This window comes from Mchenga conophoros, linkage group LG18 (genome assembly GCF_057382185.1).
Source record: "Mchenga conophoros isolate Kocher_MC1m ecotype Shallow Benthic linkage group LG18, M_conophoros_male_GT1.1, whole genome shotgun sequence".
Classification (NCBI taxonomy): Eukaryota; Metazoa; Chordata; class Actinopteri; order Cichliformes; family Cichlidae; genus Mchenga; species Mchenga conophoros.
Genome location: NC_140543.1, coordinates 22206266 through 22229956, shown reverse-complemented (window position 1 = coordinate 22229956; position 23691 = coordinate 22206266). Strand labels below are relative to the sequence as shown.

At 43.4% G+C, this 23691-nt stretch overlaps 1 protein-coding gene across 1 annotated transcript; it reads right to left on the bottom strand.

The window, feature by feature from the left end:
• Positions 1–11: 11 nt before the first annotated feature.
• LOC146553729 (uncharacterized) lies at positions 12–23398 on the bottom strand. Its single transcript, XM_085255157.1, has 45 exons — positions 23368–23398; positions 22844–23104; positions 22480–22746; positions 22097–22366; positions 21505–21765; positions 19808–20068; positions 19383–19643; positions 19020–19280; positions 18476–18736; positions 17938–18198; positions 17577–17837; positions 17221–17478; positions 16431–16697; positions 15411–15668; positions 15055–15315; positions 14697–14957; positions 14361–14618; positions 13421–13681; positions 13071–13331; positions 12682–12945; positions 12345–12602; positions 11021–11284; positions 10660–10920; positions 10044–10304; positions 9708–9962; positions 9351–9617; positions 8450–8710; positions 8120–8377; positions 7778–8038; positions 7416–7679; positions 7064–7327; positions 5816–6073; positions 5471–5731; positions 5070–5327; positions 4722–4982; positions 4002–4262; positions 3616–3876; positions 2897–3166; positions 2542–2811; positions 2184–2444; positions 1816–2076; positions 1450–1740; positions 1035–1271; positions 898–951; positions 12–747 (listed from the first exon to the last, which is right to left on the bottom strand). The coding sequence occupies exons 1-45, from the start codon at positions 23396–23398 to the stop codon at positions 464–466; spliced, it is 11367 nt and encodes a 3788-aa protein (XP_085111283.1). The 3' UTR covers positions 12–463.
• Between the last annotated feature and the right edge of the window lie 293 nt (positions 23399–23691).

Below are 23691 nucleotides of genomic sequence, written 5' to 3'. Positions count from 1 at the left end.
AAAAAAAAAAAAGAAGAAGAAAAAAGCAACGGGTCGTTTGTACAACTCACACGTACACATAAAGAAGCTGAAAGAAAATATTTTCATTATTTTATTAGAATGTAGTCTGAAAATTATTTGCATGTTAAATACACATTTAGCAATGATGATAATTTACAAAATGAGAATTAAAAAAGCAGGAGGAACATGCAACTTCAACCAGCAGTAGACATAAACCCATCTTTATAAAGAGTTTTTAATATAAGCATGAACTGGAGGACAGAGCCTTTTATTCTAAAGACAACTACTTTATTATCAGTGGTGAGGCTAATGCTGAATGCATCTCATGGTACACGAGCAGAGCAACCCACATTAATTCCCACAATCTAATGTGCTTGTGTATTGTGTGTTAAGGATTTGGCATCTAAAAGTGGAACCATTTTTAAAAGGAGAGGTGTGGAGGCCTCAGAAGTGCCTTTTCTGTTTACTGTGGAAGCCCGCTCTCTGTCCGCACACATACGGGCTCAGACTCTGGCCCACTAGCGTCTGCGTAAATGGCCAGCACAGAGATGCAGTAGGTGGCGTTTGGTCTCATATCAGTGAGCATGATGCTCTCCCCGTACACCGTCAGCTGCTGGTGCTCGTGGGACCTGCTTTGCTTTATAACCAGCAGGCTGTAATAAGAAGCACCCTCCACCTTAGACCATGTGATGGAAATGACTGTTGATGTTATGTGTGTGACATCCAACACGGGAGCTGAGATGCTTCCTGATGGAGAGAGGGAAAAAAAGTTCTGAACAGAGTCCCGGAGGACTTAGAACTTCAGAGTGTGATGAAGCTGGTAGACGTGGAAGTTAATTCTTATAAAGCTCTAAAATCAAAACTAAATAGAATAAAATCCAATGAATGTAAACTCACCATTCAGTGACATCTGTTCTTGGAGATCTCTTCTCCTGCGTGCGTGCGTCACCACTAAAGACAGAAGATCAGTTTAGATCTTAATTATTCATTTTTAAACTTGTCTTAATTGTCACCACAAAGCTACTGAACCGTACTTTTTGTGACATTTATTGCTTCACTTTCTCCAGCGGCATTGCTGGCGGTGATCGCGAGATCGCTGGAAGCGATGTTGGACAGAGAGCAGGACAGCTGTGCAGTGCTGCACAGCTGGACCTTTGGCGTTATGCTGTTGTCATACACCGTGTAGTTGACGGCAAACACTGAGGCGTTCCACGAAACTGTGGCAAAGGAGCTGTTTCCAGTGTACACCACACCCGATGGTGGACAAGGAGCTGAGAGAGAGAAATGGGATTTAAAGAAGTTCATTCATTTTTTTTATTTAAAAAGAAAGAAAGAAAAAAAAAATACAAATAGCTCATATGATTACTAGTTACACCAGATTTTGTGAGGACACATGAAGCACCTGTGTAACTGCAGTGAACAACAGCTCAAATCTGGGGTGTAATCTACCTGTTGTTCCATAAACAGGCATGGATGTGTCGCTCATGCCTGCAGCATTCCTGCTCTTCATTGTGGCGCTGTAATTCGAACTGCAGACGAGAGGAAACTCAAAGTATGTCACATTTGTCCAATAGGAAGAAAGCTCGAACAGGGCCTGGCTGTCTCCCAGCAGACTTCCTTTCAAAGTGAGCATGTAACCGGTGTCGCCACAGGTAATCTGTTTCCAGCTGAAACGCATCACCTCGATCTCGTCCTGCATTGGGAAAAGCTGCACCTCAGCAATAGCTGGTGGACAGGGAACTAAGAGAGGAGGAGTCAGTAACAGTAATGTGAAAAGTTACTCAGGGTTTGACGAATATGAAGCTCCTTTTTTACCTGCTTCAATCTGCACAGGATCACTGAAGGAGCTGTTGCATGTCCCGTCTGAGGCCTGGACAGAGAAACTGTAAACAGTTCCGCAGTCGAGGCCATTGATAACACAGCTGGGGTTTGTGCTGTGACAGTAAAGCATGTCTTCATTTCCAGCCTGAGCACAGCCGTAGTAGTCTTTAGCTGGTCCACTGGGAGTCCACGTCAGCGTCGCGGACTGATTGCTACACTGGTACGTAACTGAGAGTCCACTTGGCTGGCAAGGACCTGGGTAAAAGGAGCAATTAAGATGGTGTAAGTCTTAGAGTGCTAATATTAGTTATATTCTTCAGTCATTTTTGGTACTAATATCATACAAGTCCGAAAACAAATACCTGTGTTCAGTGTTACATTCTGACTGGCTTTGCTGGAGCAGTTCTCATGGCCAGCTGTCACAAACACAGTGTACTGCTCATCACAGTGGAGCTCTGATAAGCTGCAGTTTGTGGAGCTTGTGTTGCAGGTATGCGTGTGTCCATCTGCAGCCTCAGCGACAACGTGGTAGGTTTCAGCACCTGGAGACGGAGTCCAGGACACCACCGCCATGTGATGCTCACAGGCAGCGTTCACACTCACGTCTGTGGGTGGACAGGGCTCTGTGGAAAAAGACGAGTCAACATAAATACACAAAGGCCAGGTGATGACTTCCAAACTTGATGCACTTTTTGACAGAAAATAAACATGAAGACGTACCCATGCTAACTTTGGAGGGAGGACTTCTCATACTGCTGCAGGCGTCCGATGAAGCAGCTACGCTGATGGTGTACTGAAGGCCACACTGTGCTTCCAGGAGGGAGCAGCTGGTGCCGGTGTTATTGCAGGTCAACAACGTGTAATCACTGGCTTCTGCTGCAGCAGTGTACACAGTGTTTCTCTCACTACCCTCCATGAGATCCCACATAACAAGGATGGAGGAGTTGTGACACTGGGGGACAGCAGTGATAGCAGAGAGGGAGCAGGGGGCTGAGAATGAAGCAGATGTTGATAAGTTCAGACTGTGGCACGAGTAATTAACTGAAATGAGAAAACACAGCTCTTACTGAAGTACCTGTTTCCAAACTGATGGGGGCACTGGGCTGACTCTCACACTCGCTGTTTTTGGCCAATACGCTGAAGTTGTAAAGCACACCACAGGCCAGGTCTTTCATCTCACACGTCATGTTGGTAAAGGTGGTGCAGTTGGCTCTGTAGTCATTTCTACCTACAGCTACACCGGACACAGTGTAGCTGTCTGCCCCGGGAGCATCAAGCCATGATATCCAGGCAGAGTTGGTCACACAGTCAACGCTGCCCATGATCCCCTGGGGCTGGCAGGGAGCTAAAACACATAAAGTTGATTTGGTGATTGGTTGGAAGGATCCATGCAAGCCAGCGTAGTTTGTCAAGTGTTTTTTTTTCTTTGAAGCTTGAATTTAAAATCCTTCTCCTCTTATACAAGATCTTGAATAATTAGGCTCCATCTTATTTTGAAGACCTTATAGTTCCACAGAGCACTTCGCTCTCAGACTGCAGGTTCCTAGAGTATTTAGAAGTAAAATGAGAGGCAGAGCCTGGATTTAGGAGACAGACACCCTGTCTGTTTAATATTAGGCTTAAAACTTTCCTTTCTGGTAAAGCATATAGTTAGGGCTGGATCAGGTGGCCCTGAATCCTCCCTTAGTTATTACACCTAAGCTGCTGGGGGGCCACTATATATATAAAGTGCCTCGAGGTGACTATTGTCATTTGGCGCTTTAGAAATATTGAACTGAACTGAAGTTGTCTAACCTGACTGGATGCTCTGGGTCTGACTGTGCACGCTGCGGCAGTGTTCTCTGACAGAGGTCACCTGGACTGTGAAGGTTTTTCCACATGTGGCATTGCTGCTGAAACATACAGTGTTTGTGGTGTTGCATAACTCGCTTTCGCCATTCTCAGCAGCTAGTGAAACCAAGAAGTGGTCAGCATCTCCGATGGCTTCCCAAGAAACTGTCAGATCGTTTGACGAACAGTCGACCTGGGTGCTCACGTTCTGAGGCGGGCAGGGGACTGAAAACATGACAACAGTTTGAATACACAGCTGAATGCTTTAAATTGCAAACATTTGATCGCCTGCACAAAATTCATATTTTAAAAGTGCTTTAGGCTCTGGTCACTGGTGTTGTTTCTCTTACTTGAGTTGAATTTCAGAGGCCAGCTGGGGACGCTAGAGCAGCTGTCACCCATAGCTACAACGTGAACGGTGTAGAGGCTGCCACAGGTGAGGTTGTTGAGGCTACAGCTAAGGCCAGCGGTCTGACAGCTGTCATTATTAATATGGCCACTGTGGGCCATGACTGAGTACTTTACAGCACCCTGACTGGAAGCCCAGGACACAACAGCAGTGTTGTTAGCACAATCCATCACCACTGAGACGTCAGTGGGAACACAAGGTACTGAAGATAAAGCAGACACAACAAACAGGATCAGTCACTCAGTGTGGAGAGCATCATGAGCAAAAACCTCAGTATACAGCAAAATGATTACTACTGCTACACAACACCTTAACTATGCTGACTTTACATATTTAAAAGCACAGACTGTAGAAATAATAAAGCTTGTGTCCATCCCCTCACACCATAACTAGACATTGTCACACTTTTTCCTTGTTCAGGCTTCCTATGATTGGACAGCCTCCCAGCACTGACTAGATGCTTGGAGACCAGCAGAGGAAAAGTGGGAGTCTCAGAAAGGTTTGTTTGCCCAGTGACCACAAAAACATGTCACTTTCCTCACCTTTAAATTCTAACAGAGAAAAAAAATCCTTTCAAATATGAAAACAGAATTAAGAAATGAAGTTTAAATATAGCAATGAAAGCCTGCGTTTCCTGCTCTAGTAGCCATGCAATCCTCACCTGATTGCAGACTTGTGGCTGGACCGGAGGTGACGTCACACTGCTGGTTGGAAGCTGTGACGGAGACAGAGAAGTTCTGTCCACACATCAGGTCAAGGAAGCTGCACTTATTAGTGTCTGACATGCACATTTTTGACACGCCGGTGTCAGTCTGCATGGTGGCTGTGTAGACATCTGACCCATTACTAGGCTGCCAGGTTACCACAGCAATACTAGTAAGACAGTCCTGGCTGGCGGAGACTCCGATGGGTTTGCATGGCCCTGGTATAAAAACATATAAACTCAGATTAGAGCTCACTTCTCCATTATGTGTGGTTGGTCAAAACTGTGTATCTGAACAGTACGCACAGGTCTGCACAGAGACTGAAGCGCTCGAGTTTCCAGGACAGTACCAACTGTGAGGTGTGATTTTGATGCTGTATTTTTGTCCGCAGGTAAATCCAGTGAAGCTGGCTGTGGTCATGTTAGTGTTGAGACTGACTGACTTGTTTCCCGCCTCAGCGTAAACCGTGTACATCTTTGCCCCACTGCTGGCATCCCAGCTCAGAGACACCACTTTCATATCACAGTTCACAGTGGCAGACAAATTCTGGGGAGCACAGGGGTCTGGAAAGAAACAATGATCTGATAATGTTTCTTTTACTTGTGCAAATTTCTAAGAAAAACTGTAGAAACTGCTGAACAATTACAGACATGAGATGATGTATTCTGACTTCATTTCACTTTGTTTTCATTTGTCAATATCATACCCATGTGGATGATTGAGCTGTTGCTCGGCAGACTGGTGCAGTTGTTGCTCTTTGCTCTCACTACAACACTGTACTCCTCCCCACAGTGCAGGTCGCTCCAGGTGCAGGAGGCGGTATTGCTTATGCAGCGGTGAGTGTGGCCGTCGAGGCCAGTGGCTACAGCAATGTATGTTTCAGCTCCATCAGTTGGCTGCCAGCTGACGGAGCCCACGTCAAACCCACACTCTGCGTCAGTTGCCAAACCCCTTGGTATACATGGAGCTGTGTCCCAAAAAGGAAAACAAAACAAAACAGTCAAAACATAAACGTTAAAATAATTTGCATATGATGTAGAAAAAGTCCCACCAGTTTTGAAGAAGGTGGGACTGCTGGGGATGCCATTACACATGCTGCCCTGTCCTCGAACAGTGACATTAAAGTCCTGTCCACAAGGCAAAGAGGCTCTTAGAAGCGTTTGGTTTGTGCTGTAAATCTTCATGAATCCGTCGCTGCCGCTCACTGTAACTAAGAAACTCTCAGCACCACTCGCCTCTTGCCAGGAGATCTTCATCTCATCGGACTCACAGAGCACCTCAGCAGAAACATTTGTAGGTGGACATGGCTCTGTAAAAAGAGAGAAAAGAGTTCAAATCTTCATTTTTTACATCATAGTTGATGAAAACTAGGTTTAGTTAATTAAAACAAAATAAAAGCTAGACTTTAGAAAGAAAAAACATTAAAAATATAGAGGAAATTCTTAGCTTTAGGCTTTGTTAATTTAGTAAAAGCTGTTATGGCAACTTGCCCAATGAGGCTTTGATGGACATGTTTACTGGCACTTTGGTTGACTCCCAAGACTGTGAGTCAACTGCCTTTAAAACATTCTGTGTTTTTATTGTAATACATGTGCCAAATCTTGCCTCTCACATATGTCCTCCATCTAAATGTTTAAAAAGATCAACACAGATATAAATACGCAAACAAGCAAACCCACTCTGGAAAATAACTGAAACTCATCTGAAGGTCAAAATGAAATTAAAATAAAAAATAATTAGACAAAAAACGAATGCAAAAATAATAACTCTGCCAGTAAAGATGTCCGATTAATCTATAAATATTTCTTACTTTAAACTTCAGCGTCTGATTTAAAGGGACTGTGTATCCCTGCATCCTGTTTTTACATGTAAGCCTCTAAACTTTTTGTAAAGAGGGTTGTACGATATAAAAATACAGTTTTTATTCCCGAACTTATTTTTACGTGATTAGAGTAATGAATATCTTCAACTCTAAAATGAACTTTAAGTATCAAAATCGACCCTTTAGAGTCTTATTATGTAAAAATGTTCTATGACTGTTTTACTGCTGTTGATGCCTTAAGATTGACATGTTTGGAGGAAATCCCATTTCTTCTTTCCTACTTATTGCTAGATTATTGAGTCTGCTATGCATGCGGTTTTATAAGATCATTACTTGTTTTATATTTAAAATATATATTCAAATGTAAAATAAAATATATCATATATTTACAATGGGAACAGTTTCAGTGAGAATCTCCACTGTTGTGTAGCTGAAACAAGGGATTTTCTGTACTTTACAGTTTGGTCTCAGGAGTACCTGTGTGGATGAACACGGCACTGCTGGGTTGGCTACAGCAGCCTCTGTTGTGGCCTGTAACAGTAAAGTTATACATCTCTCCACAGTCCAGACCCGAGAACTGACAGCTGGAGGTCACTGAGTCACACGTTTTCTCTTCCCCTCCTGACGCCTTGATGGCGCTTGCTGTGTACAGTTCAACATTAGACCTCTCTTCCCAGGATAGGACAGCAGTACGGGAGCTGCACTGCAGATTGACAGCTACTCTCTGAGGAGGACAAGGACCTGAGGAAGATGTTTATGTTTGTTTTATTGTGAGCAAATGAAATCAGCAGCAGCCATGCATGCACATTACCTGTAAAAGCTCACTCACGTGAGGTAAAGTTAGACAGTGTCTGTGTGCTGAGGCTGCACTGGTCGTTGCTGGCGTTGATGCTGAGACTGTAGGTTTCCCCACAGCTTAAACTTGTCATGTTACAGCTTTCCTGCTGAGTTGTGCACAGAGTTTGAAGACTTCCACCAACGACAGCCATCAGGGAAATGTTAGTTGTGCCATAAGTGCCGTTCCAGGACACCAGGACTGCATTGTCAGAGGTGCAGTTGACTTCCACTGTCATGTCTCTGGGCAGGCATGGGGCTGAGGAAATATAAATATATATATATAAAAATATAAATAAATCAAGGTTCCCAAATGAAAAAAAAAACATCAGATATATATGCTGAGTGTTTCTTTACCTGATGTAAGCGAGACCACTGAGCTGTCAGAGCTGTTGTACTGCTGTCCTAACGCCTTGACCCAGACACTGTACACTGTACCACACATCAGCCCTGAGACCACACAGGAGGTGTTTGCGCTCATACAGGAGGTGTAGTGGCCATTTTGGTTGTCAAAGTAGGCAACATAACCCAAAGCGAGGTCACTCTGCTGCCAGGATGCAGTTGAAGTAAGCTGTCTGCATGACATGCTGGCTTGAACATTAGTAGGTGGACACGGCTCTGAATGAAGAGAAAAGGGTCACATTTAAACGCTCACTCTGGAAACACAACCTGTGCATCACTTCTGATGGATTGACAAACCTGTCACGAGGCGGTAGGGTGCAGAGCTCACAGTGTTGTTGCATGCCAGGCTTTGTGTCATCACAGTGATGCTGTAGGTGTGGCTGCACTGCAGAGCAGTCAGGGAGCAGTGTGTGTTGCTGGTGTTACAGGCGACTGTCAAGTTTCGGTCACTCACAGCCTGAACAGAGTACGACGCAGCACCTCTCGCTGTGTTCCACATCACCCGGGCAGTACTCAAGTTGTAGTGGATGGACACATTTGTAGGAACGCAGGGCTCTGGAGGGAGAACAAGTTAAACGGTCTGAACTGTGATGTAAATGAGACAAAAGGTTTGGCTGAAACGAGCACCTGTGGTGAGGTATCCTGTCATCTGAGAACTGCTGTTACAAGTCTCTCCAACAGCCTTCACAGTGACGTTGTATTCCTCTCCGCATCGCAGAGGCCTCGGCTGACAGCTGGTTTGGTTGGTGGTGCAGCTGGCTGTGTGTCCTGAAGAAGCTGTGAGCACAGTAATGTAGAGCACAGCTCCATCGCTGGGCTGCCACGATATGTTGGCAGAGCTGCCCCCACAGTCGTAAATCACTTCAATATTGCTTGGCTCACAAGGTCCTGTGGGATCAAGAATAATATCAAGTATGGTAACTCTTTACAACAAGGGACACAAAAACTTGGTTACTAAAGAACAAGTGATGAGTCATGAACGAGCTGGTAGTTAATGAGATTTTCATCAGCAGTTTCTTAATAGCTTCCCTAATAATTTATACAAGATAATTATTCACTAAAGACATAAAGAATCTATCTGTTTATATAGCTATTATTGATTTTTGGCTCTCTTCCCGGCATGTCTTTGTTCTGTCTTCCTCCCCACACCTACCAAAGTTGTGGCAGATGGCCCCCGATGATGAGCCTGGTTCTGCCGGAGGTTTCTTCCTACTAAAAGGGATTTTTCCTTCCCACTGTCACCAAAGTGCTAACTTATAGGGTTTTATTTGCTTGTTGTTATTTGCTCTGTATTATTGTGGGGTCTTTACATCACAGTATAAAGCATGTACCTTAAGGCTGCTGTTGTGATTTGAGGCTATATTAATAATATTGAAATTAAAATAATCCATAGGTAATGAGGAACTTCACTATTAAGAGACCACTTAGTAAGATGCTTCACTACTTGTGGCAACACAGAAAGAGTAGCTAATATTGAATTGATCAGTAACGAGTAGTTTGATGCCACGTTGTGTGGGGTTTTCATTACCTGATGTTAGAGGGACCACTATGCTGTCAGAGCTGTTGTACTGATGTCCCAGGGCTTTGACCCAGACGTTGTACACCGTGCCACACATCAGCCCTGAGACGACACAACTTGTATCCGTGTCTGTGCCAACACAGAAAGTGTCGTGTCCACGCTGGCTGTCGAAGTAGGCAACATAACCTGCAGCAAGGCCACTCTGCTGCCAGGACACCGTTGCAGTGGGTTGCCCACAAGACACATTGGCTTGAATGTTTGTGGGTGGGCAGGGTTCTGAATTAAGGGAAAACAAACACATTTAGTTATTAAAATGCACACATGTACATACGTGTACACATGTTCCTTCCTGATTTGACTACTAACCTGTCATAAGGAGGGAGGCGTCAGAGATCTGACTGTCACAGGCCTGGTTTTTAGCCGTCACAGTGATGCTGTAGGTCTGACTGCATTGTAAACCAGTCAGAACGCAGTCAGTGTTTATGGTGTTACAGGTTAAACTCAGGCCTTGCTGTGTCACAGCTCGGACAGAGTATGAGCTTGCACCGCTCCCTGCACTCCACTGCACCTTGGCAGCACTCACGTTATAGTGAAAGTTGACATTCATAGGAACACAGGGCTCTGGAGGGAGGAAACATTATAAAAGTTAGAATTTTTGAAAGTAAAAAACTCCCCCTGTGTTAAAAGCTACTGTATACTCACCTGTTGTGATGGTGGTGGGGACACTGGAAGGACCAGTATATCCGGGGTCCACTGCTTCCACAACAACAGAGTATTCCTGTCCACAAACCAGGCTGTTAAGATGACACGATGTGCCCAAGTCACTGCAGTTGGAGCTGTGTCCGTTAGCAGACGTGGCCTGGACCATGTATCCCGTGTTTGCTGCAGTATTACTCCAAGTGACCAGAGCTTTAAAGGTAGTACAATTTAGCTCAGCTGACACATTGGTAGGAGGGCATGGGCCTAGAAATAGAGAGAAGCACAACTTGGAAGCAGATATAGAAAATGAGGAAATGAATGGTAAAATTTAAGTGATAGTTTGAGATTAAACCACAGGTTTATGTGCTATTTAATCCATATACAATCTGCAGGGCTTTAATGTAACATCATGGGTTTATAGACTGTCTCTTGCAGTAACACCTGCACTATGTGCCAGTCTATGATGTTAGTAACAAGCTAAATGAATGTGCTGTTAGCATTTAGCTTCAAATTAATAAAATAAACACAAATATCTTCTTATTGTAGTGCAATTAAGAAGAGACCAAGTATATTTCCCTAAATGTAACTGATTTTTGAAAGATGTACATAGCGTGTGTACCTGTGAGCTTCTCTATAGGAGTGCTCCACTCGCTTATACAAACATTTGTGTGTCCCATCACTGTGAAAGTGTAGAGTTGACCACAGCTCAGGTCCAGGAAGGAACAGCTGCTCTGGGTGGAGTCACAGGTGGAGTTCACACCTGAGGCAGACGTAGCCTTAACAGTGTAATTTTGTTTTGTGTCACCTTGGTTCCACTTTACTGTAATGACGCTCGAGCTGCAGTTTTGGTCAGTAGTCGTGTTCTCAGGTTTACATGGAGCTAAAAGTGGTTTGGGGGGGGGGGAGAAGAAGCAGGTTTACTCAACATATAACAAATTATGTTTTGCTAAATGTCTTGGATTTAAAAGACCTGCACTCACCTGACTGAACCTTGTAGTCAGAGCCAGCAATGACGTTGCAGTGAACAGAAGAGGAGGTGACAACCACCTGGTAGACTTTTCCACACTGCAGGTCACGGATGGAGCAGGAGTCGGATGTCGAGTTACAGGAAGCTCTGTGATCATCTGTGCTGCTGATGGCCCAGGCGGTGTAGTTATCTGAGCCCGGAGTCTGAGACCAGCTCACAGTCATCATGTTGGTGTTACAGTCCAACTCTGCCACAACATCTTTTGGTAGGCAGGGAGCTACAGGGGAGCGTCAAAAACATAATGATACTATACTCTACATACAACAGACAAGCTGCCAAGGTGATTTGATAGGCTGGGAAATAAATAAAATTAAATGTTAATCCTTGAAAGGACCTCAAAAATCCATATTTTCGTGGTTCTCGGGACCAAAAACGGTCCCAAGTCCTTTCAAGGTTTTATAAACGGAATTTTTTGTATCACCAACTTAATTTGTTCTCATAAACCTCTGTAAAAAAAAAAGAAGAAGAAGAAGAAGAAGAATTACACTGTCAGGTTTAAAGTCCGACTGGGATGCTTATCAACTGATCTGAGCTATTTTCAGAATTTATAATGATCAATACATGAAAATTAAAGTAAAAGAAGAGATCAGAGAAACATTCTTCAAACACGTTGCGTTTACAGTGGATATTTTGTCCACCAGGGGGCACTCCATAGTATCCATGTTGGCAATAAGTGTTTTAAATGCCACAAACACAACCAGCTGATCCGAGCAGCGCATAAATGAGTAAATAAATACTTATACTTAATTATACTTATGCCTGACAGCTCCATACCTAACATCCTCGGTCAAATATATCCACCACCGCTCCTCTGCACATGTCCAACCATGTCAACATTGCCTCTCCAACTTTATGTCTCAAAAACTGAAGCTGAGCTGCTCCTCTTCTATTATATTTCCAATCCTGTCCTCCAACATCCCACTTCTAATGAAAATCTCATTGAAACCTCTTCTCTCCAGGCACCGCCCCCTGATCCATACTCTCACTACAGATCACAGTTAGGCTTCAAATATCATTGTCTATGCAGACCCTGCCTGACTTTCACCACTTCCACTTTCATCATTGCAAACAACAGGCTCAGAGCTGATCCCTGATGTAATCTCACCCCACCGGTGTCTTACTGTCATTCATTTCCTGCGCCACTCTCACATACTCCAATGCCACTCCTGTCTTCCTCACAGAGGACCACAGTTCCTCCCTTTGCACCAGATCACATGCTTTTTCCAGATCTAAGCAGGTCTAAGACTTGCTCTTGTAGTATAAATGTTTTGTCTTACCCGAGTCAAAAGAAATATCAGTGTGTTTGCTGCTGTTGCAGCTTTCTGTGGAGGCCACCAGTGTTGCAGAGTACGAGCGGCCACAGTGAAGTTTCACAGCGCAGGAGGTGTCATTAGAGGAGCAGGATGCTACGTGGCCGTGCTCCCCTGTCACCTGCACAGTGTAGAAACCTGCACTGCTGCTTTCATCCCAGGAAAAATTCCCATTGTTTGTCCCACAGTCCACTTGGACCGTTAAGTTTGTGGGCTGACAGGGGGCTGAAAGAAAAGGAGAGCTGATGGGTTATGCATGCCCCACAACAACTTTTGCTGCCGTTGCTATGGAAACACTCATTACCTGTACTTATTTCTATGGGTGGACTGTAACTGCTGCGGCAGTTTCCATCCTGTGCTGCAATGCGGAAAGCGTACCTTTGCCCACACAGCAGATTAGCCAGAGTGTGGGAAGAGTTAGAGGTGACGTTGGCTGAATGAGGGAGTGCACTGCCTATCTGCTCATACTGTAAGACATAGATAGCTCCAGTCACCGGATCCCAAGTGAGGGTCAGTGCGTTGGCATCACAGCTGACATGACCCGTCAAGTTAGTGGGTGGACACAAAGCTAGGAAGATACAGGAGGTGAGCAAATCAAAAAGGATTAATGTTTCAGTATTGTTGTTGTTACTTTTTAGTAAATCAGCCTACAGACCCCAAAACACAGAGATGCTCCTTCCAGCTTTCTCTCACCTGTCCTGAGTTGCACTGCTGAGCTTGGTTCACTCCAGCAGCCCCTGTCTACACTGACAACAGTGACAGCGTAGGTTTCCCCACAGTGGAGGTCAGTGAAATTGCATGAGTCTAAATAGTTTGAGCTGCAGGTATGAGTGTGTCCATCATCTGCCATTGCTGTTGCTATGTACATATCAGCTCCCATTACAGGAGACCAGGAGACTGTGCTGTTGCCCTCACAAGCTGGAGACACGGCGATGTTACCAGGAGCACAACGGCCTGCAGAGAACATAAGAAAAATGGTTTCCTGTTGTCTTTCTGAAAAGTAGGGAGAGCTCTCCTCATGGACAATATATGACTTCAAGTACCTGCTGGAAAGCTGTAGGCTGCACTTGGATTTCCTGTGCATGTCTGAGAGTAAGGTGTAACGGTAATGCTATAGGTTTCACCACAGTGGATGTCATGGACTTGACAGCTGGTAGAATTGGTGTGGCAGTGGTGTGCGTGTCCATCCTGTGCTGTTGCTGTCACATTGTATCCTGTAGCACTGGGGCTTCCCACCCACGTCACCAGGGCTGAATGATTCAAACACAGCAGGGCGGCGCTCACGTTCTGTGGGGCGCACGCGACTTTGGAGAGAAAAGAGAAAAACATTCAACGACCAATCAGGTTACAAACACACGAAGTTTAAACTGACGTGTTATGAGGTTGACATTTAGAGGAAATACACATGAGGAAATTGATGACATCATATTTTCCCTTAATGTTTATAACGATTTGAAAGATGTAGAAACAGATGGAATATAAGCCACATTCACTAGAAAATAGAAACTAATAATAGATTGGGGGGAAGTTAGTGAGGGTTGGCTGTCTGGCTATTTCCCCTTATTTTTATTAATTGTGCTAAGCTGATTTAGCAGGCTGGACAGTGCTATATCTGTCCTGTCTCCGTACGCTCTTGTTCTTTCCCCTTTTTTCTTTCCTCACTCCCCAACCAGTTGCAGTAGATGTCTGCCTCTTCCTGAGCCTGGTTCTGCTGGAAGTTTCTTCCTGTTAAAAAGGAGTTTTTCCTTTCCACTGTTACAAAGTACTTGTTCATAGCGGGTTGCTTGATAGAGTTTTCTCTTGAACACTGAAGAATACCTTCAGTATTCAAGTCCCAATAATCTTGAAGCAACTGTTACTGTGATTTGGTGCTATATAATTGAACCTGAAATTGAAAAATCAATAATATACGGGGCAGATATGAGGTCCAGTGGTGATTTCTTTTCATCTTACTCTATGACAGGAAAAATGTCTGTTATTTACCTGTTTCTAATGATTCGTTGACACTTGGGCTGCTGTTGCACTGCGCCCCCTGAGCCTGGAGTGTTACATTCAAATCCAAGCCACAGGGGAGATTTTCAAACACGCAGCTGGTATTTGTCGTGTGGCAGTCGTCCTGATGCCCTTTTCCTTCTACCTGAGCGAGGAAACTGAGGCTTCCCGCAGGGTCAGTCCACCTGAACACTGCTGTGTTGGTGCCACAGGTATACTGCTTAGAAATGATAACTGGAGAACAGGGAGCTGGAGAAAGAGCAGTACATTGGTTTAGCAGGGGGATGAAGCAAGATTACATGTATGTGCCATTTGAAGTATGCTCACCTGTGGTAATGCTGGTGCTGGTTCCAGGCGCACTGTCGCACTCGTTACCGTGTGCAGTCACTGTAGCTGTGTAGGTCTCACTACACTGAAGATCAGTCAGTGTGCATGAAGCTGTGGCTGAGCTACACGACAATTTGTGGCCGTTTGAAGCTGTGGAGTTAACTGTGTAACCTGTAGCATCAGCCACCGGGGTCCATGACAGAAAAGAGGAACTGGCGCCACAGATCAGAGTGTTATTCATGAAAGTGGGAGGACATGGAGCTGCGAAGGAGACAAAAAGAAACACGTTTAATAAATGTGTTCGTTGATTCTAAAGATTGTAAAACATCTTTGTTTTTGCTGTGTGTGGTTTCCCTACCTGTCATTATAACATGGCTTGCTCCAGTGCTGTTACAGGTGGCGTCCTCAGACATGACTGTGAGGTTGTAAACTTTCCCACACTGCAGCTGCTTCAGCTGACAGGAAGTCGTGTTAGTCCTGCAGGAAATATAATCATGAGATGTGCCATCCTGAGCGAGCACAGTGTGGGTCAGAGCTCCGGGAGATGCAATCCAGGACACCGTGGCCACGTCCGAGCCACAGTGCAGGAAGCTGGTCACATTAACTGAGTCACATGGTCCTGGAGGAACATACATTACATGATACATGATGTGTCCCAAAAGTCCAAATATGATTTGGAAACTCATGAAATGTACAAATATATGTAAATGACACCTGTTGTGATAGTAGTTTGAATGGGAGCACTGGTGCAGCGGTTGTTCTTGGATGCTACTGTGATGCTGTACTGAGTGGCGCACTGCAGGTTGAAAAAAGAGCAACTAAGATCTGATGAGGAGCACGTCTCAGAGAAGCCATGTGGGCCCATAACTTTAGCTGTGTAGCTGGAAGCACCGAAAGAGGAATTCCAGGAGACCAGCAGCGAGTTTGATCCACAGTCTGTCACTGCTGCCAAGCTCTGAGGGGAGCAGGGTGCTGGAAATAGATATGACACACTGTAAATCCAACTGCTCAAGTAGTATCTATATAAAAAACTTATCTTAAATGATTTTGTGTTTTAAATGTAAGCCTTTTAAGAATACAATTTCAGAGTTCATATCGCTTTTGTCAGGTTTAATACAGGCTGCACTTGTTCATTAATTAACATGGCAGTTTCCAGAGTTGGCATGTCAAAGGTTTAAAGTAACAAATTACTGGTGCAAGCTAACATATCATGCATGCTTGCTTTATCAAAGCCTTTCTGTTTTTCTTCCAGTATGTTGCTCAGGTTTTGTTTTATTGAGCTCCAGCATTAAGCAAAGCAGCGAATCATGATTCCCTGACTTTTAAACAAGACAAGAATAATGTGTTATCATTTTGTTTTAATATGAGCATTAATGAGCGTGAGTATTAGGACAGGAGAAGTGCAGCACTGAGGGAATCATGTGACAGCCTATCCCAGCTGACCCAAAGTAAATCCTCATCTATTGGAGGTAATTTATATGAATTTCAGGAGTGGGACCACACCTCCATCAGCATGTGAGGGCATGAAATTTAAAATGCTGTACTAATTAACATTTACAGGACAGTTATGTTGATTGTTTTGTCACATAGTTGGTATAGAATGATCTCTTTCCTTTCTTGCTAAATATTCCGATTCTAAAACAATTGATTTTGGACTTTATCTACTTAAAAAAACATTAAGGAAGCATTAGCAGATAGATGAAATTATAGATTTACAATAACCGTCATTGTTACCTGTCTGAACAGTCTGTGGAGGGCTGTGCGGTCCTTTGCAGCTGCCAGAGGACGCTTCCACTGAGACATTAAACGTCTGTCCACACTGAAGGCCGCTCAGAACACAGCTGGCACCATCAGTGTGGCAGATGACCGAAGTTACATTTCCAGTTAATGGCACAGCAGTGACACTGTATTGGAGGTATGCAGAAGAAGAGATCCAGCTGACCGTTAAGTCATTGGTGCTGCAGGACAAGTCTGTACTGATGTTCCCTGGAGCGCATGGCACTGAGAGAAACAGAACACAGTGGGAGTTAATCACAAAGACTTTTCTCAGCTGAACTGTGTACTGAGTTCGATGAAGAAAGCCATGACCAGTATAGTGTATTAAAACCAAGAAAAATAACTGATCTGGGATTGAGTAGAGTTAAAAAAAAACTAATTGCTTATCAGTTTGATTGAAAAGAATGTAAAAGAAGGACAACTATGATGCCTTGTTTAGTTTGAGTTTTCTATCTTCACTGCTAAAGTGTTTAAACCAGTAATGTGCGATGAGGCTGGAAAAAGGCAGGTCTTGTTAGGTCAAGTTTCTTTTGCAAGAGATCAGTGAAAAACATAAATTTACATATTAAATCTCAAGTCCAGTGGGGGCATATTTAAGAAATTACTGGTGACAATATTATAGGATATAATATTATAGGAATCACTGCTGTAAAAAAAAAAAACGGTCCAAGTAGAAGAAGATTAATCTCAATATACTGAGACTGAGAGGCTTCTCCTCACCGGAGCAATTGCCAGTCAAAGTCAGTACCTTGGTCTTGCCTGAAGGGGGCACTGTAGTTGCTGACACAGGTGCCATCCGTGGCAGTCACAACAATTTCATATGCTTGGCCACAGAGCAGGTTACTCAGTGCGCAGTTGGGGCTGGAGCTGTTGCAGGTGAGGGTCTGCCCATCACTTATGGCTTCCACTGCATAGCTCAGTGCATTCGGACTGGGGTCCCAGGACACGTGAGCGGCTCTAGCACTACAGATCAGCTGGCTCGACACATTAAAGGGAGCACATGGTCCTGGAGTTGGAATGAAATAAAATATCAGTAACGCTTCCAGATTCCCCAAATAAGACCCACATTACTGACATCGGTGGTTTAGGTCAAGGTCGTGTTACCTGTGTTCACAGAGACAGTGTTGCTCTGTTGAATTTCACACTTGTCATCAACTCCTGAAACACCTATTGTGTAAACCTCCCCACAGTGGAGCCCAGTGAGGCTACAGGAGGTTTTATTGGTTGTGCACGAGGACCTGTGACCTTCACTGCTCAAAGCAACAGCAGTGTAGTATTTGGCACCATCACTGGCGAGCCATGACACAGGAACAGGGTGTGGAGCACATGTGCGTGTCACTGTGACGTTGGTGGGAAGACACGGCACTGAAAGGAAACGAATAAGAAACACAATTTGGAGGATTTATCTAACAAAGTCTTGTGGCTCTATCTACATATATGATCATGAAAAATCTGCAGGTCTCACATGTGTCCACTGTGACCTCTGTGCTCGGCAGGCTCTTGCACGTCCCAGTGATAGAAAAGACCGTCACTGAGTAGGAGCTTCCACACTCCAGTCCTCCTGTACTGCACTGTGTCTCTGTGGAGTTACAGTACAGAGGCTGGCCCGATCCTCTGGATATCACAGTGGTGTAGCTCTCAGCAGTAGTGGAGATGTTCCAGAAGACTGTCAGCTCACCAGTTGTGCAGTTCACATGGGCTCCGACTCCTTCAGGACCACATGGCACTGAAAAAAGACACACAACATCATCTGCCATTTAAAATCAATAGAAATGGTATACCATTTCTATACCAGAAATGGCGCTCCACTCACTTCCTTAGGTTAAAAGTAGATATCAGATATCAGATTTTAGATATTATTTATTATTTTTAAATTAAAGTTTCAACACATTTTATTCAACTCATCTGGTTTATTTAGGATATTTCCATTTTTTTGTAATCATTTCTTCTGCAGGATCAAATATGGTGCTCTGATGAACAGATTTAATTTAAAGCAGTAGTACCTGAGTCCATGCTGACCACACTCGAGGCTGACGGACAGTTTCCATCATTGTAAGTGACCGAGACGTTGTATTTCTTTCCACAAGGCAGAGAAGTTATTGTACAGTTGTTCCCTGTGTTGCTGGTGCAGTTTAGCTGATCAGCACTCTGATCTGCTATAGTGGCGGTGTAGAGGCCTGTGGACTGATGGTTCTGCCAGACTATCACAGCACGATTGGCATCACAGTCTCTAAACGCTTCGATGTTTGTCGGAGGACACGGTGCTGGAGAGGAGAAAGATGATTCAGTTCATAGTAACTTAACAGGTGTTAAGTGTCTTCATCATAAATCTGCACATGAAACTGAACATAACAAATGAGGGTGGATCTCACAGAAACATTGTTGGAGACTAACTATTACATCCTTTTTAAGACTAATTCTGATTTTTGGTGATTTAAATTTTTTTTAAGTAATTGCTGGTTTAATTTTTTTTAGGTATAATATATATAGTGTATAGTCTATACATAGGTGACACAACACAACAGTGTTATCAATCTTCTGACCTACCTGTCATAAAAGAAACCTCCTGACTGGTGGTGCTGTTGCAAATGAAATCCGTGCCAAAAACACTGGCAGTGTAGTTCTGTCCACATCTCAGGCCATCAATCATACGGGTGCTGTCCATTGACATGTACCTGTATGAATTGCCGTGTGCATCTTGGGCGACAATGACGTACAATATAACGCCACTGCTTTCTATCCAATCAAGTGTTGCAGAGTTTTGGCTGCAGTCCACTGATACTGTGACATTGTTTGGGGTGCAGGGAACTGAAAAGAGAGGATGTTAGTGTCTACGAGTCTCTGCCACCTGGTTTAGCAGTATGACACCTCGGGAACTATGAAAATTTCAAACAGTGACTCAATACATACCAGTCTGTGCAACCTCCCCCAAAACTTGGGGAGAGGAGCACTTGCTATTGGAGGCAACAATCCACACGCTGAGGTGTTCACCACATGGCACATTGGTAATTTCACAGCTGCTGGAGGAAGTTGTGCAGTTGTAGCTTTCTTTAGTGTTTCCCTTTGCTTCTACAAAATAGGAAAGAGCTCCAGCAGCAGAGTCCCAGTTTATGACCAGCCTGTTAGGGTCACACTCAGCTTTCCTTCTCAAGTTAGTTGGAAGACAAGGAGCTAAAGAAAGAAAATGGAGAAGAATGTGTATTTTGTTCCTTTCCTTTAATTCAAAGTGTTTAAAAAATAACTAAACTTTACCAGTTGTTAGCGCAACCAACCACAAAAAGCTTCTGTAATCACATTTTAGAAAAGTCACAACAAAGACTGTAAGAAATACTCACAGGTTTGAACAATCACAGGTTCGGTGATGTCGGTGTTACACTGTAAGGTGACAGCATACACACGGTACGTGTAGTTCTGAGCGCACTCCGCATCAGTGAAGTAACACATGATGTCTGTTGTTCGACACTCCGTTGACATGCCATTGCTATCCACAGACGTCGCCACATAATAGAGGGCGTTGTTGGTGGGCTGCCAGCTGAAGACGACTACATTGCTGTTGCAAGTGTATGAAGCCTGAGGATTTGCTGGGGCGCAGGGGACTGGGGGAAAAGAACGAATTAAGGATGGGAGGATAAGATAAGTGCACCTCTCACTTCCATCCTGGCATCAAATTGTAGAAATGACACAATGAGTCATTTTGCACATTTACATAATGCATTTTTTCCCCCTTTCACTGTAATTTCATGACATAAATGACACCCTCATCGTGACCCTAACTCGTCCATATATCGTTTAGTAATCGAAAATGACACAGAAAAAAGCTTAAATTTTGTAGACATGTTAAAAGAAATATGGCTAATGAACAGTTACTTCTATGTATTTGCAAGGGAATGCATACATAGCTGAGGTCACTGATGGCCAAGGGTGTTGGTGGCCAACAAAGCCAGTAGTGACGGCCCTTGAAGAGCTAGGTTCATGCTTGTAGAACCATTAACATTAATTTATTTATTTTCTATGCACCATTCTTTACGCACTAGAGCAACCACTAACAAAAGCGTATTGAATGTAAGTCCACATCGTGCACTTCTTCATAAGCGACCAAAATGTTGCCTACTTTCTCTGATCACCTCAACTCTGGCCACTGTTCGTCTGCAGTGAGTGTACTCAGAGTGGAACATGACTCTTGACTCTGTGAAAACTTTTTTAAAACCAATGCTAGCTATACCGAAGTGAGTTGTCGAGGATATCTTAACGTTTTCTGATGTTGTTGCTGCTGTTAGCCTCTGTTAGCTGCTGTTAGTTGGCATTAGTGATACATTTGTTGAAATGCATGTAACATTGTTGACGTCTTAGTGCATAAACTTTAATACAATGTGAGAATGTAATCAAACTGTTTATCAATGGGGAAAGTGTGATTTTTAGGACACTTCCAGAAACTGGTGCCTGCTCTTATGTATTTTTATTGGATTCATTCAAAGTTTATGAGAATGTATCAGTTTGTCGAGAGATGTAATTACACATTAATTATGCATATATATCCTTTTTTGGTTTAAACAACCTAGAAAAAATTATCGATTTCATCTTTAACATCACGCAGGCTACCAAATTCTGTTTTTCATTTACATTAAATTAATCACATCATCAAAACAGCTTGAAGACTTGGTGTACAGTACACGATTGTGTATCTCCTTCACCTGTTCATGTTTCAGACCCATCCTATATATGACTTTTGATAACTCCCTAACTTCAATAGACTGTAAAGAGCTTTTGAAGGCTTTTTTAGCTGGTGTTAGATGGCAGGTCTTATTAGATAACATGAACTTGTGACTTGCTGCTCAAGGAACAAAGAACAAAGGACACCATGGAAAGAACCTAAAAAGTCTGACCTAAGGGTACAGTTTGTTCTGAATAGATTGCACTGTGCAATGTAAGGAAAAAAGAGGAGGTGGAAGTATGATTGAAAACATGCAGTATAAAGGCGACAGGGGATGAGCCTCAGAGAGGTCATATTTGTTTTCACAGCCGCTGCCCTCACCTGTCTCAAACATTGAAGATTTGTTGGAGGTGCTGCTGCAGTCGCCAGAGAGGGCTGTAACACGGACCTCATACTTCTCACCACATTTTAACATGGAGATCTGGCAGCTAGTCGAAGCTGATGTGCAGTTACTAGAAGCGCCGGTTCCATCTACAGCTGTGGCTCTGTACAAGCTGGCCCCAAAGACCACATCCCAAGTTGCTGTCACACTGCCACTGGAGCAGCTGTAGTCCACTGAGACTGTCGTCACCGAATTAATAGCTGAATAAAGTAAAGAAAAAAATGTACAAATTGTAAACAGATGGCATAATTATGTTTCAGAAGTCAGCAAAAATGGTAAATGTAGGTACATAAACATATTCTCGGTTATCCCTAACAGGTCAAACAAAACACTCTGACGGAGCTCATTCACAAATATCATCACGATGCAGGTAATAGTTGTCCTCATCTATAAAAACAGGGAATCAGGCCTATGCTTCAGTGGTTCTGGTAGTAAATACTTTTCTACGCTTTATCTGATGTTGATTTTATATTTTTAAACAAGAGAAGAGAAGGGAAATAGACAAATAATTGATGTTGCACAGATACTCACTAGAGGTAGTGTGTGTAACATTAGCAGCCTCCCCAGGCACCAAGAAGAAGTTGAATGATGATACTCCCACTGTGTAGGTGGAGCAGGGCTCCAGATTACTTATATCAAAGGTTGTGCTGGTGGTGTTTCTAATGAATAGCATGTTGCTGGGGTTTTTATTGTCACTCACAGCCACTCGGTACAGCAGGACTTTATCCACTGAGTTCCATGTCACTCGGGCTGTACTTCTTCCTGTTGCTACTACTTTCACATTAGTGGGTGGCTGCACCACTTCCAACAGAAAATACAGGCGTTAATCAGTGATTTAGAAGTAATTATGTATATTTTATGTGTACGTGCATCATCTGAAAAACCATCAAAACCAGCTGTTTGTATGCACTTACACGTTGTTATTATCTTTGTGCTACTTAGGGCACTTCTTCCAGCACTGTTGGAGGCGTAAACTTTGCAGCTGTATGTTGTAAAGTTATTCAAATCATCAATTTGTCCCCTTGAAACTGTGAAGGTCTTAGTGAAGCTCTGTGCTGGAGATTTAATGAACTCTTCCACAATTATAGTATAGTTAACTGCCCCCATCACACTGGTCCATTCAAACCTTATGGAAGTACTTGACACAGCTTCAGAAAGTGTGATCTGAGGTGTAGCCGGCACTGGGGGGATGTAGAAGATGTTCAGCATTACTTTATTTACTTTACTCTTCAAATAAAATTGCTTTGTTTATTCAGATGGTTTAAAACGTGTCCCTACCTGTCATGGCTGTTTTAGTGTCCGTGCATACAAGATCCCAAAACACAAGGACCTTCAGGGTGATGTCATAGACATATCCAGATCTTACCCCCTGTACCACCATCTCTGTGCTGGTTGGTGGTATCATCACCATCAGCGGGGAAATAGTGGTGGAGTTCACAGCTCTCAAGTCCAACACATAAACTGAAGCATTGCTGTAGGTGCTCCATACCACATTAAGGGATGATGCTGAAGGAGATGTAACTGACAGGATATTACATCCTGAGAAAAGTAAGAACATTTATTTATTAAGTTTCTTTGTGGCGCAGAATAAAACAGATGGAAAGTCCTTAAAAGAATACTTAATTAGTTCTTTTTGTTACTCAGTTTGAACACTTCGACAGCTTTCTTCAAGCCTCATGTTTTTCCTATGTCTAAGCACTTTTAATATGACATTCACAAGGTCAAACTCCTAATGGAGGTAACTCAGGGTTCAGCATCTTGCCCAAGGATTCTTTGACATATAGGTATAGTGAATAACCAACCTTCCAAATTGTAGACCATCTCCAGTATCATTTTTGGGGTGACCCCCAATAAAGAAAGTAATAATAGACTATTAACAATCACACTGCCAAATGATGAAAAAAAAAAAACCCCAAACAAAACAAAACAATCCCCCCCCCCCCAGGTCATTTTCATTAAGAACCTCTTCTTCAATGTCATTCACAAATCACCAAAACGACAATAAAACATTCCATAAGAAGTCATTCTGTTCCGCTGGCATATTCAGTGTGATGTTGAAGGGATATTCTCAAGGAAAAATTCCATATATGTTATACGAAAAAAAGAAGTGGGAAAAACAACAAATA